The sequence below is a fragment of the Caloenas nicobarica genome, chromosome 8 (assembly GCF_036013445.1).
Source record: "Caloenas nicobarica isolate bCalNic1 chromosome 8, bCalNic1.hap1, whole genome shotgun sequence".
Lineage (NCBI taxonomy): Eukaryota > Metazoa > Chordata > Aves > Columbiformes > Columbidae > Caloenas > Caloenas nicobarica.
Window position 1 is genome coordinate 6,635,865 of NC_088252.1, and position 18,955 is coordinate 6,654,819.

An 18,955-nucleotide genomic window follows, 5' to 3' on the forward strand; every position below is an offset into this window, starting at 1 on the left:
GGCAAGTGACAGATCTTGGCTCAGAAAAGGATCTCCAACACACTTAGCTTTAAAGTACCGTGTAAACCCAGCAACTGTACTGGAGCTACCCAGGCGACCGCAACGAGCCCGTATTTAAATGAAGCATGTGACAGGCCTGGTGGGCATTTCAAAAGTATTTCTGCTTGCAGAATTTATCCTGGTCTCTGCATTTGTTTTTGTGCATGTCTTTTTCTGACAAAACAGAAAGGATCTTCACACCTGAGCACAGCGGTCCCTCAGCTACTGGAGAGTAATTGTGCAGGGCCCCCTGTGCCCTGCCACCATGCAGAGCTGCAGAAGGGGAGCAGCGGTGTGTCCCCCCTCCTCAGTGCCCACCGACTCCATCTGGCCTCTGGCACGACCGGCGAGCACGGGCAGCTGCCCAGGCTCCCTGTGACGCAGACAGGCGCCTGCTGTCCTGCCACCCACCTCCCCCTGACCACGGCTGCCAGCCAGACAAAACCGCCTGTCCCCAGCGACACCACCTGTGACAACGGCTCCTGAGACTCACGCTCAGCTCCTGAGGGCTTTTGGGGGAAAAGCTGCTTTTACACCTCGGCGAGGGTCATTTCTGGATGTCAGAGAGGAGCTGTGTGTGTACTGCCAGCCTGTCACTCTCACCAGGTGGCTTTGTCTCCCGGAGGACAGTGGAGTGACAAGCTGCCCCAGGCATGAGGACCCTGCAGCACCCAGGTGAGGTGGCACCCCCGCCCCAGAGCCTCTCTGAAGATGAACAGGCGACACATCCACCACCAGCTCCACTGAATCTGGCAGGTGCCAAGTGTTCAACTTAATTTGTTGGCAGCAAGGATGAGTATGAATTTGTGCAGGTGGAAGAGGCCAAGCTCCACTCCCTTTCCCCAAAGACAACTCAAACCTCTCCCATTGGTAGCAGCACTCCTTCTTCACAGGCAGGCTGCAGAGCTGAACTGAGAACAGAGGGATGAGAGGGCAGGAAGAGGAATTTTGGAGTGTATTCTCTACATGTTTTTCTTGGCCAGAGCTCCGTTCCTCATCGTTCCATCCAGCCCATGGACTTCTGCTCCATGCAGGGCACAGGAGAGCCAGGACTGGGGGCTCCCAGAGCCCCTCCCAGCCCCGATCCTGCACCATCCCTTTGGGAAACTTGCAGCGTGTTAAGGAACGGAGCCCTGCAAGCACCTCTTAGTCTTCATGGATTAGTTTGCTGAAGTAAATTCGCAGGGTCTTTTCAGGTATGCTGTATCCACACAGAGGAGTCCCAGCCCCAGTTAGCCCAATTAGGAGGGGCTGAGATTCCCTCCCCTGTGTGGATAGAGCAACACAGCCTGCTCACCTCTTGGGCACAGCCAGCCCCAGCAGCTCCTCGGGCTGGAGCCGTGGGACCATGTGCCCTCCATGGCAGCTCATTTTAGATAAACACCCCCACAGGAAGAGTGACGCAGTTTCTCCAGGCTGGCAAAGTCAAGACTCACCTCCACCTGCACATTGAGACATCTTCATTTCCTTGTGCTTCTGCTTTCATCCTTCTGCCTTTAAAAGAACCTGAAACATTATGACCTACCCCCTGCCCAACAGCTAAGACCTGACAGAGAACCCTCTGGCTTCCCAGCGCACATTTGCAATTACTGATAGATCTATACGCAACGTCCTCTATTCATCGCAGGTGGCCTGAAAGCAGGAGCGTGCAAACTCCTGCAGACGGAGTGAAAGCTAACATCATCTCTTCATCTTTAAATGATCTGGCACAGCATGAAGGCAGTACATGACAATAATTGATTTCTCTAAGTACCATCAACCTGGCCCAGCCTGTAGCTGGCTCTCCTTTAACTTTAGTGGCACCTATAGTCCTTTCTTAGCTCAGTGACCTAGAAACTGCATTAAGATGTCAAGAGAACACACACAATACATTGGAGAAGCCATTTCCCAAGGATCTGAAAATAAACGATTACTGGGAGATATGGCTTGGAGCCAGGGCACTCCTCATTCAGTTATCGGAGGTATAAATAAATATGCTATACAAAGTTAAAATCCACAGACTCTGGTTCTGATCCCAGTGACATCAGTGGGTACACTCCCTAAAGTGTAAGCCCAGTGATGAAGTGATAAGGAAAAAAAAATATCTTCTAAGATATACCCAAAATAGGGGACAAATCAGTATTGACCAATAAATCCTATTAATTGAAACTACTTTAGAGCTGGGGATACAGTAGTTGATTTGAGTCGCAATGAGGTAATGCAACGGGAACGGGTGGCTGCCTCATAAAATGCCCCATTCCACCATAAGGGCTGACATTTCAGGGAGGTTGTCATCAGGTATTACCCCACGACTGTGGCTCGTTGCAAGTGGCCGAGCTCCGTGCTTTTCCATGGCTACCTTCCAAAGCCTGACGTGCTCGTGCTTTGTCCAGGGAGCCACTTGATCAGATGTGAATTGCTGGAGGCAGGCGCTTTGCCAGAGCAAAAGATCGTTGCAGACTCCCTTGTACCGTGCCTGCGAGGGAGCCGGAGCTCTGGGGGCTGCACGGCTCCTGGCACAGCTGCCCAACGCGACCCCCGAGCTGGGGCTCACCCTGCGACAGTTCCGCGCCCGCGTTTGCAACGCAGCCAGCAGAGAATGGGCACGTGTGGAGATAACACAGCAGAAAAAATGAGAACACGTAACTCTCAGCGTTTGGAGTGGCGTTTTTTCCCCTCATTTTTTCCTCCTCCTGAGCAATGTTTAAATCAATTACAGTAAAATTAATGACTTTTGCAAGCAATTTGCTGAGAGGATGGGCTGGGGGATTAGTTGCTAGCTGCGTTTCTTGCCACCACCCAGCCAATTTAGAAAACATTCAGTGTGAAAGGCTTCTAACAAAAAACCCCCACAACTCCTACCACGTATTTTATTGTTATGCTTTCCGAGCAGAGAATCACAGAAACACAGGAGGCTCAGGGATAACGAGCAGTCACTTTCTCCATCTCCCTGCATTGAGACACATTCAAGAAGAGCTAAGCTATCCTTCATATTACCTAAAACATAACTTCAGAACAGTTATAAACTTCCTGAAGCAAAGACACAGGGGAGGCGAAACTACTTGTAGAAAGGGAAAGCATTCAGCTCCAACAGGTGAGACACAGACACTCGAGGGACTGAAGGCACTTGAGTGCAGATGGCTTTTGGGATGGCCAGGGCTTTAGTCTCTGTAGGACACACAGCAGCAGGGCAGTGCTCTGGTCAAAATGGGCTAGATTTTTCCAGAACATAGGAAAAAGCCTTCTCATCCTTCCTCTGTGCCTTTAAAGAACAAATCAAACTTGTGACTTGCATGTTCAACGCAAGTGCACAGATACACAAACTCACAGATAATTAAAAGGATGTTTCATAAAGCCATGGGACACTTCTCTCCGCCTCACCATTATGTGTTCTTTCTCCCACTAAAGCACCTCTGCAGGTTATACATTGATTTTCCAACACCACTGACTGATTTGCAGACCTCTTTTAAGCGTAAGGTTTGGTGCAGGTCACCAGGGATGCAAGAGAGGGATGCACTTGCTCCTGGCCTAAGCCTGGACTTCTCTGAATCTACAACAGCGGGAGGTTTTTACCCTTCTGAACCGGACCTCATTTGACAGGTCACGCAGACAGAGAGGTGCGAAGATGAGATGTTTTTTCTGCCGTTACCCTAGTGCCTACTGCTTGGGAAGCATCCAAGAGCCTCTGAAACACCCCGGCTAACATCAGGGCACAGAAAAGACCATAGAAGTGATGATCTGAGTTTTCACAAGCGCTCTGTCTCTTTTAGCTGAAAGCACCTAGACCTTCCTCACTCCAAAAAGCATTTCTTTATCCAAGCCAATTATTTCCTGAAAAGGTGGCTGGGAAGACCAAAGAACAAAGCACAGGGTGCAGAGAAGGCAGCCTCAGGGAACAGCAACCGAAGAGGCACTAGTGCTGGGATAAGCTCCGTACATCACGTTAAGGAGTTACGGGGTCTTTCTGACATAGCAACGATCCTCCCTTCCGCTCCCAGCTTCCTGAGCGCTGGAGAAAGATTGAGCTTTAGGAAGCCACAGGCATCTGGAAAGTCATTTGAACAGTGGCAGCACCGAGCACGGCGTGTGGTTGGGCTGTGGGCACAGCACGCCCGGCGCTGGCCGCTGCGACGGGGGAGCCCTGCTCTGCTCCCCCCGCGCCCATCGGGAGACGGCCGGCTCCTTTAGCACCCAGAACCTGCGGCCAAGCTGCAGATGCTGCTTTTGAAGTGCTGGCTTCAAACAAGGAACAGACAAAGAAAGAAAAAAAGAAAAAACCCCAACCCCAAATCCTTTCTCCTTTTGAAGCCTGGCTTAAAAGCAAATGAGAACCTGCAACCTAGCTGCAATGCGATGGGACTCCTTGGCCTTCAGGGGCCTTTAAATACATCTGAAAAGTGTTTAACACCATCAAAATAAGCTGAGCTCTTACTGGTATTTTTCCTACCCCCTCCCTCCCCTTGCACATTCACCCCCAGGCTGCTGTGAGCCATCTGTGCCTTGCTTCCCAGGGGAAGCAGGGTTAGGTAGAGGGGAGAGATTTAGGGATGAAGAAAGAGGCCTGGGTGAAAAATAAAGGCTGTTGGAAGTGCTGCCAACCCCCCAGCTTGTCACAGGGATGCAGGCAGGTTGGCTGATGGATGGAGAAGTCCCAAACGCTGTCAGCGGAGGTGGTGTTCTGTGAGCTCAGTCCCCTCTAATAATTTTGCCCAAAGAAGTACAAGGGTGGCCTGCAGGAGCTCTCTGTGCTGTGGTGCTGGTGTTGGTGGAGCTTGACCACGTCCCTGCTGCGTGGCTGCTCTCCCGGTCCCTTCCTGGCTCAAGCCTCCGAGGAAATAGCACAGACCCCAGGTGGGCAGGGGGACCTGTAGCACCTGGCTGCAGTTCTGGCATGATGCAGGGAGGGTTGAGGTGAACACAAAATACCTCGAGATGCATCAGATATATGTCAAAACGTGCCTGCATGAACGCTCAGGTATATTTTTCCCAGGTAGAAGGACTTTACTGTCTGAATGGCCACTGCAGCCTCCAGAAGCAGCAGTTAAACCCGGCAACGTCAGGCAACTTAGGTTTCCAGACCAAGGGATGCTCTATGCCAGCAGGCAGCTTTCTAGAGGCAGAAAGCACCCAGAGCTGGAGACCTCCCGAGGCTCAAGGGCTGAGCACAGCTACACAGGCAGCCACAGTCGAGGCTTCTGTAGCACTCTGGCTTACCTTCTCATCCATATTTTGATAGCAGGTGATAAAGTAAGAGAAGTTTTTCCTGCCAGCTGTGAAAAACCCATTCTGGGGTAGTGTTTAAGGGAAAACAGGTCGGCTCTTCAATTCATAGATCAGGCCACGCGCGCTGGGAAATGCAGGAGGGTGTTCAGAGCCACTCCAATTACCCCAAATCCTTCAGCTGGAATTGTACAGTTGGGATAAAGCTGTCAGCATGAAGAACAGCAGCTACAAAGAAAGGCCAAGCAGGGGAGTGGATCCTGCGGGGCTGGCGCTGTCGAGCCACCCGCAGGATGCACGGCAGCCAGGAGCGCACTCAGCCAGCCAGCCTTGCCCTCTCTTTTATAGCAAGACCGGCACTGGGAGGACAGGTTTGTTTCTCTGGGGAGCTGGCTGGCTCTGTGATCGGGGCTATCTGCAACGTGGCAATTTTATGTTGGGAAACATCTCATTTTTACAGTCTCCCCATGGAAGGAACCTCAAATCCTATGACCAAAAAAAAAAAAAAAGCAGGGCTATGCTGCTCTTTGCATTTCCACATGTGCAAACTGGAAATCAGGGCCGTGGCTGCTCCATGCACCAGGTCATCAGCATCCAGTTTCCCCGGTGAAAGGAACAGGAGCTGCAGGTGCTCCCAGCCCTCTGCTGGCATGGAGGAGCCGGTATAAAGAGCAGAACCCCTCTCTCCCCGCCACATGGTCAGCACCTGCCTTGTGCATGTTGATGCCAGCCTTGATGTAATTAGCACCTTGACGTGTGCTAAATGAACCAAGCTCTCCAATCTTTCAGGATAAAACTCTTAAGAGAAACAGCTGCGGGGCTGACAGAAATATGATTCTTTCAAAGTCTAATGAATTGTATAATCACTTCAGTCATTATTTCGCACCTTCCTTCCACAAACGCTCAGCCATGAGTCCTCGGAGCACAGTGCGTTTTAAGCCTCACCAAGCCCATCATTCAAGATTCACCAAGCATGTTTCCATAGCCCTGTGAGGGACTGGAAAGCGAGCGGGGGTAGGCGCAGCACGCAGGGTGGTGGCTGTGCTGGGTTCTGGTGGCAGGGGTAGGACACTGACAACCCCGCAGTTTGGGGACCCTTTTGCTGACACCTCGCTGCAGTCAGCTCGGCACAAGGTGAGGGATGGAGAGGACGGAGCCTGATGCCAAATCCGTGCCCTTCGCACTCCATCAAACCAGAGCCAGTGTTAACCCTGAGGTTGGACAGGCTGCTTGGGTACATCCCCGCCAGTCCACCATCCAAACGACCATTTTACAGACTCAGAAAAAGAAATAATAATTTAAAAAAAGGCTAGGGTAACCCAACCAAACAGAGGCAGGGAAACATAGAGCAGAGTCAGCCCTGGCTCCCTCTGCAGCCAGCAATGCCAATGGCTCCAGAAGCAGCACAGCCTGCGAAGGACACTGGACACAAGGGCAGGACCCACAGCTGACCAGGAGGATCTGTGCCTTCAGATTCCTACCTAGTGCCTCACTGCCTTCAGATATTAAAATAAGGAAGATTCATGTGGATAGAGACTGCTGTCATGCTCCTCTCCCTCTGGAGGAAAATACAGCAAGCCACCACTTGCCTATTCAACACACTCCCTGCTCTGTTCATCTGATGCAATTATTTCCAGCTGGTACAATTTTCAGTCCTTTGAAAACTAGATTCAATTGACTTTTAACCACCAGGTAAATATGGGAGACACATATCTGCTTGCCTGCATTATTTCTATTATATTCAGAACACCTATGGGTTTTTATCTCGGAAGGGTTGTGATTTAAACATAATAACAGATAGAAATACTGGCAAGTAATATCTGAAATACAGAAGGATATGTTCAACACTGCACGCTACCCATTCACCTCAATTTGAATCTGTCCAAACAAATTCCTACTTTATTGCAAAACTCCCTCCCTAGTTTTACATACAGCGGTGCTGGAAACCTTCTGTACCCGCAGCCCTGCGGTGCCGGGCAGTGGCAAATCTCAGTGGCTGTGCCAGGGGCTGTGCACCAGCAGCAGGGAGCGAGTGCAGGAGCTGCTGCAGAGACTAGTCCCTGAAGGTGCAAGACCTTATTTCAGCCTGTAGTCTAAGCCAGTTTTCACAGGCAGAGGTGTCAGAAGTGCCACAGGCTTTTCAGCTCCTGGGACTTCAGTCCTTCTCCTCCTGAACGCAGCCAGACCTGCAAAGCTCCAGCAGTTGTTGTTTGTATCTGGCTGTGGTGAGCTGCATCCCATCCCTGGGGGTGACTCCAGCTCCTGTTGGGACCTGCTCCTTCCCTCTGCCTGTGTCCCAGACGGGGACTCTGCAGGGCTCTGTCTCACATCACCTCCCCGTGGTTTGTTAAAGCCAGACCTGAGGCTGAACTCCTGGGTGAACTGTGTCTTACCAAGCCCTGTAGAGCTGTCTCTACGTACAGGTGACTGCAGTCTGAACACGGGAGGCTTATTAAATCCCACGTGAGCAAACAGATGATCTCCCTGAAGGAAAACGCCACCTCCCTGGTGGGAGCAGGTCCCAGATGAGAGCTTCTCCCAGATGGAGAGAGAATTTACTGTGGCACCTTGTGGCTCCTTGGGGCAAAGCTTGTCCTTGCACAACAGCGTCCTGCCGTCAAATCATTGTCGTAACACAGGAACACACATCTCTGCCGTGCAAAGACTGAGCGAGAGGTGGGATAACAGCCAGCGAGAAGGAAATGAACGTGATATGAGGTTATTGCCAATCACCAGTGCCATGGAGTAACATTCTTGTAACATCCATTTACAAACACTAACATCTTTTCAGGATCAGGGGGAGGCCAATTTAGATAAATGCTTAGTTTTATTACAAATTACAAAAGTGAAATCCTATATATGAAAAAAAATGTTATTTAGGGTTGTACGTACTTGCTGCTGATGCTCTGAATAAAGATAAGCCACTGAAAGGATTGAGATGCGTTACCGAGTACATGGGACAGGAATTCATTGCACTCAAGCTGTTCTAGCACAGTGGTTTTGTATGTTTGCGAAAAAAGATTATATTCTTCACTTAATTTTATTCAGTCAGATCAATTTTATGCCTAGCTCGCCCAAAAAAGCAACCGGAAGCTGAAGACGAAAGTCAACTCGGTTCTTGCAAGCTATGGAAAAAAGTGGGGTATGAGAGATGGATACAACCTTAAAGGACATAAGGACCAGGAATGACCATACTGTCTTTGTTATATTATTGACTTGTTGGAAATGTAAAGCATGTTTAGCTAAACATTTTCTTCCATATGTATCCAGCACATTCATTTAACTGTTAAAACACTTATAAAAATTCTATTTTGGGGCTTTTTTAATTGGAATTCAGTTTCCATCCAAATGCAGCTTGACCCACCATGTGTTTAAAAATTACTCATATGGGAAACAGGAAAGCTGCCATTTACCTTATATGAACACAAAAGTTTAAAAAAATAAGGCTGAAATGTATTGTGAGACACAGTATTGCTTAAATGAAAATGCACTGATAGACAAACTTCATCGGTAAAATGACATACCGGATTTAGTGAAAAAGCTTATAATTAGTAAAGAAAATCATCATATTTTGTGTCAAAATCAAATGAGAATCTGCCTTAAAAACACCTACTGAGAAAAGGAAATGCAAACAACTACTAAAACCGACTATTCAAGTAAGTGTTTCTTGCTTATGTACCTGGTGTTGCTTCACATCAATCCCCGCTACCATGGGGAGACTTAAAATTCTGGAGCAAGAAGGAACAAAAATCCAGCAAAGGAAAGATTGTCCTAATAACTCACTTTTTGACTGATGAGCAAAATTCATGTTTTGTTGTGCGTGGGGCCGCTCTCCTGCCCCCCTGGCGGTGCAGCATGGGCACGGCGCCGAGATGCAGGAGGCCAGAAGGACCCCTGCGCAGTCTCACTGCCCTTTTTGGGTGTCCTGGTGCAGACGGGATCACCTCTGATACCTGTCCCTAAGACTTAGATGCATGAGCAGTATCATAACGCGAGTAATAAATAACCAAACCAGACAGGATAGTCCATGCTGCATCTCCATGAGGATTTTTTGCTTTTGCTTTATACGGGGTTTTCTCTCAGCCCTTGCCATTTTTAACCATCTCAGTTTCGCTTTCCCTCCCCGCTCCCAGTATTTCAATTTGGCTGCACCACGTATTCCCAAGAACATGTTCTTGCTCTCATGGCTGAACACGGCAATTGCTTGCACCAAGTGTGGATCGCTGAGCAGCAGCTGGCAGGCAGCACGTCTCCCAGCACAAGGCATTCACCTGTTCACATGAAGCTCAGAGCTGCAGCAAATGCTATTTTTGGGCAGCTGCCAATCTCACAACCAAGGAAAAGGATCCTAAACAAACCCGGGATATTTATCCTCTCTTGCCCTGGCACGCAGCGGGAAGTGTGCATCACTGGAGAGCAACTTCTCTGACTGCCCTTCACTAGGGATTTTGTGGCTGCTGCTGATTTGGTAGCTGCTGCTTCACGCTGATGATGAAAAATGCACTTGGCATTGTGCAACTCAAATGAAAACTTGCAATTTGTGCTGCAAGAATAGCTACAGAAACACACAACCTGAATGTAAACACAGAGATGCTGCCCAAACACTCTCACCCACGTGTGGCATATCAATAACTCCTAACGCTGCACCAGGGCAGGGCACAGATCTGCACGTTCATCCCCAACCCTGCCGCTCTGCCTGGGCTGCCCGGAGCCACACCGGCCTCCCGTGTGTCCAGGGGCCAGGTTGGTGGCAGGAACCGCAGCATTAAAAGCTTTACATCTTGGTGTCAGACCCTGCAGTCTGTCAGGGTGACTTTTGCCTTAAAAGCTAGGAGAGCAGTAAAGATGAGAAATGGTTTTGTCATCTTCTCCCCCGCTGCCCTCAACGTATTTATGCCCCGCAGGACGCAGAGCGCCTGCTCCCAGCACACGGTCCCGTTCCCAACCCTGTGCCCACCCGAAGCAGCTGGACTGCCAGAGGTTGGGGAAGAAACATCCCTTGGGCACAGAGAAGAGGCAGCAGGGATTAAAGAAATCGCACAAAATCCCTGCCTGTAGCTCAGTCAAGACAGGCTCTTCCCCATTTTAAGACAGCCAGAAAATCTGGCAAACAGCACCCGTCTTTCTCTAGGATGCCCAGTAATGCAAACTCTGCACCAGGACCCGACACAGCGATAGGATACAGGTGACAAATACTGACCTGGAAGTGTCTGAGGAGCTGAAACTAGGAGGGTTTTAATAGAAATCAGTAGCTTTCCTGGGATTTGCAAATAAATAAAACTGAAGCAATCTAATTTTTCAGAAGGTTACAGTTAGGTAATTTATTTCTAAGTGTCCATTTCAACAGGCTTTCTCAGACTTCCTGACCAAAGCACTCAGGAAATTTCAGTTCAAAGAGCTATTTTTAAATACTGCTGCTACCAGCTGACAAGAAAGTCGAATCCCAGACTCTGATCTTCATAGAAGTCCTATACATTTTCTCCTAACATTGTAAGTATAAAGCAACATGAAAGAAGACTAAAGCCAAAGGACCAGCTGCAGATCAAGTTCAGCACTTCACATCCGTTTGGCACTAGTGTAAATCCACATCTGGTAAAGTGGGTAAACCAGGCCTTTTATTTTAGAAACAGCTGAGGGCTACCAGGGCATCCATAAAATGGATTTCCCACCACAGCATTCTCACTTCCTCCTTCCTAAAGTACTAAACCCATTCCTGAAGACAGGGGAAATGGGCCAGTTTTGGCCTTCATTACAAAATCAGGAAGGCTTTCCTGGGGTTTCCCGACTCACTCCACGCAGATTGTGCTACAACAGCAACACACTGGATTAACTGCAGCCCCAGGGAGGGCTCTTGTAGAGAGAGGAATTGTTGGGACCCTCCTGGAAGACCCTCCATCCTGGAGAAATGGCGTGGGGGGAGGCAGAGAGAAGAGGAGGATCTGTGACTGGTCATGTACCCCACATCCCGTTTGAAAAGCAATGTCTAGACAAGGAGGAAAATTCAGAAAGAGGAGACCAGAATAAACATCCAGTGGGTCAGAAGCCTTTGTGAAGGTGAGAGAAAAATACACTGCCTGTTGGTATCTCAGGTCTTTCCCTTCCACTGATCCCACAACCGCAGCTGCCCCACCAGCATGCTTCACCCACCAAACCTGGCTACAGGCAGAATCATTCACATGGAGCTGGAAATCTCTGCCATTCAGAGGATTTATGAAAAATATTTCATTTTGGTCCCCCTGAAATTACATCATTCTCCTCTTTTATCCATTTTAAGTGTCAGGAGAGAGTGATGTTAATGAGATGGACAAGGGCTTTTGGGTAGCTGAACAGTTTTACAGTCCCACATTGATAAATTAAAGCATTTGTCACTGTTACCACATTAATGCTTCTTCGAGAGATCAAAGTCTGGATTCATTGCATCAAATAGTACTGTCCTCTGCTACACATTACCACGTATTACCTTCCGAGGAAATTAGTTGCTATTCCCTATTTTTACATTCACAGTTTAATCACGCCCTGATTCTCATACCTGCTGATTGCCATCTCCACATGCAGTATGCAAGTCATTTTTTTAGTATGGATTTTCTCCTCGCTACCCGTGTGAAAAGTCTGAATATCTTGTTTCAGGACAATCACCACCTTCTGGCGCTGAAAGGCTGCTTCTGCAGCAAAGAATACAGACAATTTCCTTCCTCCTGAAACCCTGGATCCAGCCATGTTAATTTACATTTATATAGCACCTTTCATCCCTGAAGATCCCAATGCACTTTACTAACTCACCCCCTCTGTGCACAAAAGCTGTACAAATATACACGGCTACATAAACAGAGGCAGCAATCCCATCACACACAGCTGAAACGCATCTCTCTGCCTGTATTCCCAGCACTCGTGGCAAGTCAGCTCTGCACACCCTACATCATCTTGCCATCAAAGAGTGTGATGCATACACATGCCATTTCGCTGTTGGGGAAGCACAAGGAATCTTGGCAAGCAAGAAAAGGGCTTTACAGCCTGGATGACCCACACCTGCTTGTTGCATAGGTTAAAATAAGGTAAAGACTGATTTGGGGTGAGTTACACCTCGGTGCTTTTGCACTACCAGTGCCTGTAGAAGTCCAGGCTTGCTGCTCCCTTCCACTGATGGGTGACCCTCAAGCGGTTTGTTCTATAAAACTGAAAAATACCTGCTTGCTTCATAATGAAACTGTAAGGGGAAATAATGCTCCCTCTCCCCAACAGCAGTAGCTGACTGGTTCCTGCCAATCTGAGAATGGAAGAGAAGGAAGAAGCCCAACATACCTGAGACACCTTTTTGACCACATCGCTGCCCACTAGAAAGCCCTGTGCATAGGAACGGGCTGCAATGAAGGCTCGGGTTGCCTTCACCTTCAGGTCCCTGGGAACTTCCCCGAAGGGTTTGTGCTGCTCCGCGTGTTTCACCATGCAGTCCAGGTACTCATCTGTGATATGGTACTGGGGATTCATCAGCTTGAAGAGCCGCTCCAGCAAGCGTGTCCAGAACTCATTGAGGGCCTCTTCCAAGTTGATGTTGGAGCCCCGGTAATAGCGGCGTAGCTCGCTGTACAAGTCCTTGAAGACCTTCATGTTTTGAGTGTACAATTCTCCGTATATGCTTGGAAAAGCTTCATAAAGGGCCTTTTCTGACTTGTTCAACAAATCCTGGAAATAACCTGACGAGAGAAGAAAAAGGAGATGGTGACGCATCAGTCAGACAAGCAGGATTCTAACTGGCTCTGCTGTTTGGCAGCACAACCAAATGCCCTGAGAAAACAGAAGGGCCCTAACAGAGCTTGTCCTCCAACCGCCCTTACCCACTCTCAGTCTTGAGCCCTAGCTGAGAAGATCGAAGAAGGAAGCCCCAGTGCCAGAGAACCATGTCTGGGCCTCTCCAACTCTTCCAGCAGCCTCACCTAGAACTAAAATTGAGGCTCTTCTCTGAGCGTGTAAGGTGCTATAGTGTTATTCACGGGTTTTCTTTACAGAACGCATCAACTAGCATTGCTCACATATACCGTAACTTGCCACAATTGTCAGCCAATGCCTCACGAGTCACTCAATCCTGAATCAAGAACCAGCCACTTCTGGCACAGAAGCTGACACTTGTTAAACATCACTAGAAAACAGTGTAAACACACCAGCATGCCTGGATGCTGCTCAGGCAATGGAGGTCTATCCCACAGTGACTGCTGTTGGAGTCAGATAGTGTATCTATGTCAGTGGCCACACCAGAATGAAGATAAAGATCTCATCTAGAAGATAACCTGAAATCTTTCCTATCAACATGTGAAAGGTTGGAACTCCTCCAGCATCGCCTGCTCTTACTGTCGCACAGCACACATGCCTGAATCACAAAGCACAGCCATCTAGAACAAGGTCTCTGCAGACACGAGCTCTTCTTTGGGGCAGCACGTGTACTCGAAGATGACGTGGCTTCACTCTGACTAGCTGTCATCCCCACCAACCCAAATTCACCATCATCCACTGCACAACTTGAAGTTGTCTTTGGAGAGATCACTGCAGCTTGTCTGAGCCACCTTTCTTTCCTGCTTCGCTGCTTATTTTCTGATGTGTTATTTGCAAATCCCCGGTGAGACGGAGCAGAGCTGCCACCAGCGATGGTGCCAACTCTTCTCAGAGATGTCCCCATCAGCCCCAGTCACGCAGCCACCCTGGCTCTGAGGCACAGCCCGTACAGCCTGTGCCAGAGTGCCAAACGCTGCGATAGGAACGTCTTTTTATTTATTTAAATACAGGGTTGCGCTCAAGTGCTTTCGAACTGAGGCCAGCATCATCGTGTTTGAGGTTCTCACCCCATTTGCTTATTTGGATTCGCAGCCTGCTTTTGTTTAGGTATAAACAACTATTAATAAATGGTTTTACACCCCAGGTTCAGTGGTCACACAAGTGACAGAAATGCGATTCTTGCGACATACAGCAGGATGAAGATGATCGATTTAACTTCCCCCTTACCGACATCTTTAGGTATTTCCACCCTCTCAAGTGCCAGTCACCTTCGGGCTCTTCAAGACTACAGTAGGGAACTCATCCCAGGACCCGCCTGATTCAATTTATTGATTTACATAAGCAACTTTAATCATCATTGAAGTCAGTGAGAGGCAAAATTATTTAAATAATAATTTTCATTTCAATAACATTTATACTTTTTAGGGCCTTTTTGAAGCAAACCTGATTATACTATTCTTTAAATCTAAATTACTATTATGTTTTTTGGTGATGCATGATAAGCTCTAGTTGGAGGGAAACCGTTATTCAATTAAAATCAAACAGCATGTATTTAGGTATATAAATTAACTTCACTGTGCTAGGCATATAAGAAAAGAAAGAAAAGCTTCTGAAAAATGCATAGTGCATGTACAACGCTTTATAAAACAAAGTATTTTTTTAGGGATTGGCACTGACTACAATTAAACACCTCTAAAATTTTAGAACTAGTAAAGCTCATTTCCATGGGTCTTGTTTATATTCACAGTCTGGAAGGGCCGTACACGCTTTTCTACGTTAAAAACCTCTCATTGGCTTCTCAGATTTGAATGAAGCCAAAACTCACCTAGGAGATCAAGCAAATGAAAATACCCTCTACATCTGCACCACTGGCTGCTAAAACTGAAACTTCTTGTAGTATTTTAACAAACTCCTAACGACCATTAATAGCCTGGCTTCCTCCAGCCACAATCATGCACTGCTTAATAGTCTAAAACTTAAGTGCTTTTAAAAGATCGTGAGTAAACTAGGTCTTAGCAGAAGTTTGGTTTAATCACTCATGCAGAAAATAAAACCACGTTATTTAAAATGTTGAATAAAACCTGCGGTTTTCAAGTGTACTTTTGGAAGAAATTTATTCTTACGCAACCTGACCTGGCTGGCAGTTTGTATCTCCAAACGTGTGTACTGGGATCCCTCCATCTCTAAAGCGATGATCCGCATGTGTTTGTCCATCTTCTGTGTTAAATCCCCATTTCTTCCTACAGACACCTGTGCGAATATGTTGCCAGATGGCTGTTAAAGGCACCTAAGCCACCTATTAAATGACTTTCTGATGGTGGGTTCCTGACACGAAAAAAATCAAAAGCCGATCCCATTAAAAAGTATAATGCTTTGCTAAAGGATCTTAGTTTCATAAGAAAAAACACCTGCAGCACATGCAAACAGAGCTTATCGAAGCCTCTCCTTGTGAACCTGAAGACAAAGGGCGATTTGGCCCCTGCCCTGTCCCCATGGCCCCGCTGGCCGGGTCCCAGCTGCCCCAGGGGACTCTGCCAGGGCAGGACAAGCTTTTTGCAAAGCCTGGGGCCTCTCACCCCGGCCAAGGGCCCCGTTTCAGTCCGCATCTCCCCCCACTCAAACAGCCCAGCCATCGCTAGTCCCAAAGACAGTGGCACACGGCAATTTTTTGTTGCAACAAAATTATCTCTATGATCTGCAGGGTGCTAACGCAGGTGAGAGCTTTCCTTCCTCATCTACACTGAGTAATTGTACACTATGTACAATATTAGGAAACATTTCTTCACGGAAAGGCTTGTGAAGCATTGGAACCGGCGGCCCAGCGAAGCGGTGGAGTCACCATCCCTGGAGGGGTTTTAAAAGATGTGTAGATGAGGCTCTTAGGGACACGGTTTAGTGCTAGACTTAGGTTATGGTTGGACTCGCTCTATAAGGGTCTCTTCCAACCAAAACGATTCCATGATTCTATGTAATTAAAACTTTGCAAGCGTTACTGGCACAGAGACAGCACCCGTCCTGGTAGCCCTGATTTACCGGCCCCTACGCAGACTGCTCTGCTTCTGCAAAGCGCCCAGGCACCCCCTCTCACAGCCATGGCTCTGCGCCCAGCATCACAGTCGTGTGCACCCACTTCTAGGAAATTTTGGCCACTCCTGGCAGGACTCTGGTTTGGGTCTGACTAATCTGAGGTAGCTTCATTTTCCTGCTGCCGCAGCCTCCCTACCCGTACAACAAATAGAAATCGCATTCACCTACAACAGGCACAAAATACAAAGTTTCTCTGATGCTGATCAGAGATCTAAAAGCTGCTCCGTATCTTAATGTATCAGTCCAAGCACCGCTGGTTACCCATTCACAAGTTAATTAAACAGAGCTCAGACTCTCTTTCTTGTATAATCAGTGCTTTTTTCTCTGTGACAAGTGACACTAACTGAACAAATTGCTCAGCAATCCAGGTACGGCATGCAGCTTGGCAGAAGAAAACACAAACAAACGCAGCCCAATTTGTCAATTCAAGGTAAAATGATTTTCTTTGTATTACTACGGGAGAAACAAGATGTATATCTTTCTGTCAAAAAACTGGAAAGTGCTCTCAAAAAAGTCCAAGCTAATTAAGAGTTGATGAACTGTTACTTCTTACCTAAGTGACAGAACACTAATTACAGTCAACTCATTTGTAGCTGGTTCTCAGAAAGTTCTTCTAGATTTCACACACTGAGAAAAAAATATACATTATCTAGGGAAAATTAACTTGCAATTAAGTCTTACGTGTTTGTGATGAATAGCTGACCTGGCAGAGAATTTAAATGCCCATTTTACAGCATTAGAAGGAACTAAGAAGTGAGATTTGTCAAGAGGGATGCCCAGAAACTCACGCTACCTGTCCTGGTCCTTACGATCCCAGCCTGCACTGCTCCTACACTTAGCACCAGTATCTCCAATTAACACCGCATCTTCTCCTTGACACTCCCTGCTCACTAATATCAAACCTTTTAACATATCTAGACATGTATCATAGATTAAGGATGTGCAGGGCCTCGGGATTAAACAACTTGCTGAACTACAGTCCAGGCAACTGTCCTCCTTGATTTCAGGGAGAAGCAAGTCTCTATTCTAGAGCAAACACCACATTATCTGTAGCCACGGTGGGTGGGGGACCCTTAGGTAACCTGGGTGGTTGGAAACCTCTAACAATACAGCTGTCCTGCTATTTCTATAAGAAATTAAAAATAAACCCCCAGTGGTTCCATTTTGCATTTATTAACTCTCACTTGGTCCATCACTGCTGGGTCTGTCCAGGCTCCCCAAAGGAGCATTGGGGTGATTAACTCACCCGAGACTGAGCAGATGGAGGCAGCTCCATCCAGGTCACATCCCCAAGGCCCCTGAGCTCTGCTAACACCACGTTCTCCGGGACAGCAGCAACAGGCTCAACCTATGTCTGCATTTGTGCGCTCTAGAATGTGACTTCATTATCCTTGGGAAAGGCAGCGGTGGAAGGAAAGGGCTGGAGCTCTGAAGCCCTCGCTTGCTCCAGGAGCCGCTGCTGCACTCCCATCCCCAGGGGCAGGTGCACCAACCCCCGAGGTGGCTCCAACCAGGGCCAGCTTCCCTCTGAAATGATGCATTTGTCTCCACTCCGGGGCACAAGAACGCAGTTATGTATTTTCTGGACTTACGCTGGAAAACCACGGATGTTCCCAGCTTCTGCCAGCCTCAGAAATTTTACCACAGAGGTGTCCTAGCCAGAGACACCTTCCTGCGAGTCACCCGCTAAATCTACAACTGGGCTTCCCTGCGTTCAAAAACTTTTCTCGAAGAGTCACCCAACAGGTGAGTCCTTGTCCAGCGCTGCCTGCTAAGGGCTTCACAACACTGCGAAGCCTAGCAGGTGATTTTCTAACACCCGTAACTCAGTCAAATCAAACTCCATTTTCCCTGGGCCAATGAAAGGCACAGCTCCTCAGTCGAAGCTGTTCCCACATGAAACACCACCTTCCACACTCTTGCTGCAAAAGCCTTCAAAAGAAAAAAATAAAACCACAAAATGACAGTGTTTTTTAATTAATATTTTTGTCTTTCAGTTCCAGACTCAGAAACAAGACAACCAGTTTTGCTCAAACGAAATTTGCCTTTTGCCTCAAATACAAAAATGCCAGAAAGTTATGAGCAAAGAAATGAAAGGTTTTTACAGCTGAGACAATTCTGCAACCTTGGCTGCTGTTCCTCTTGCTGTTGCAGTGACAAAAAAATTACTTATCAGAGAATTAAGTTTTCAACCAGTATCCGTAATCTTTGCATTCAAGAGAGATTGTAAATCCCCACCTATTCCTCCACTTCACAGCTTCCCAGTGTTCGCAGCTCATATTTTCACAGTTTCCACATTTTCACAACTCTGGATTCAAATGGGGAAGCTGTGAACAGCAAGGCAGGGATTGGCAGTTTCTCTCTGAAGATGGAAAGTTTTGAGTTCCCCCTTCCTCAGCCCCCCATCACCAAGTTGTTTATTCAAGCTCTCTGATACCATTTGATCACTCAACATCTGGAACACACTGGGCTATCTTCATCTAATGTTGTGATGGAGTGGGAATGGACGCAGGGGGGGAATTAAGAAGTCACTGAAGGAAGAGCATCCAAATGCTCTTGGGCACGCAGCAGACCTGGCTTTCTTCAAAAGCCATCAACTTTTAGAGGCATACTAGAAGAAACACGAGAATTGGAGAAAGGTGACTGAATTACTTTCGATCTGAATATTATTAAAGCCTCAAGCAGAAAACTGCAATACAAAAAGTCTTAAGCACAACTGGAAAAAGATTAGTACCAGATTGGAGGAGATGAGAGGGGAAAACACACTGCTCAGACGATGCCATTAGTTCCAAAATCAGGCTTTAAGAATAAATCTGTTCCTAAAGGCAGGTTTAGCGTTGGATGATTGGATTTGTTGAAGACTCTA

General features: G+C 47.6%; 1 protein-coding gene across 1 annotated transcript in view; it reads right to left on the bottom strand.

Annotated features, from left to right (window-relative positions):
- Positions 1 to 18,955, bottom strand: part of GPC1 (glypican 1) — a 204,968-nt gene that overhangs the window by 17,051 nt on the left and 168,962 nt on the right. The window contains exon 3 of the mRNA XM_065640101.1: positions 12,538 to 12,929. Within this exon, the coding sequence (XP_065496173.1) occupies positions 12,538 to 12,929 (392 nt within the window). The remainder of the gene's footprint in view (positions 1 to 12,537; positions 12,930 to 18,955) is intronic.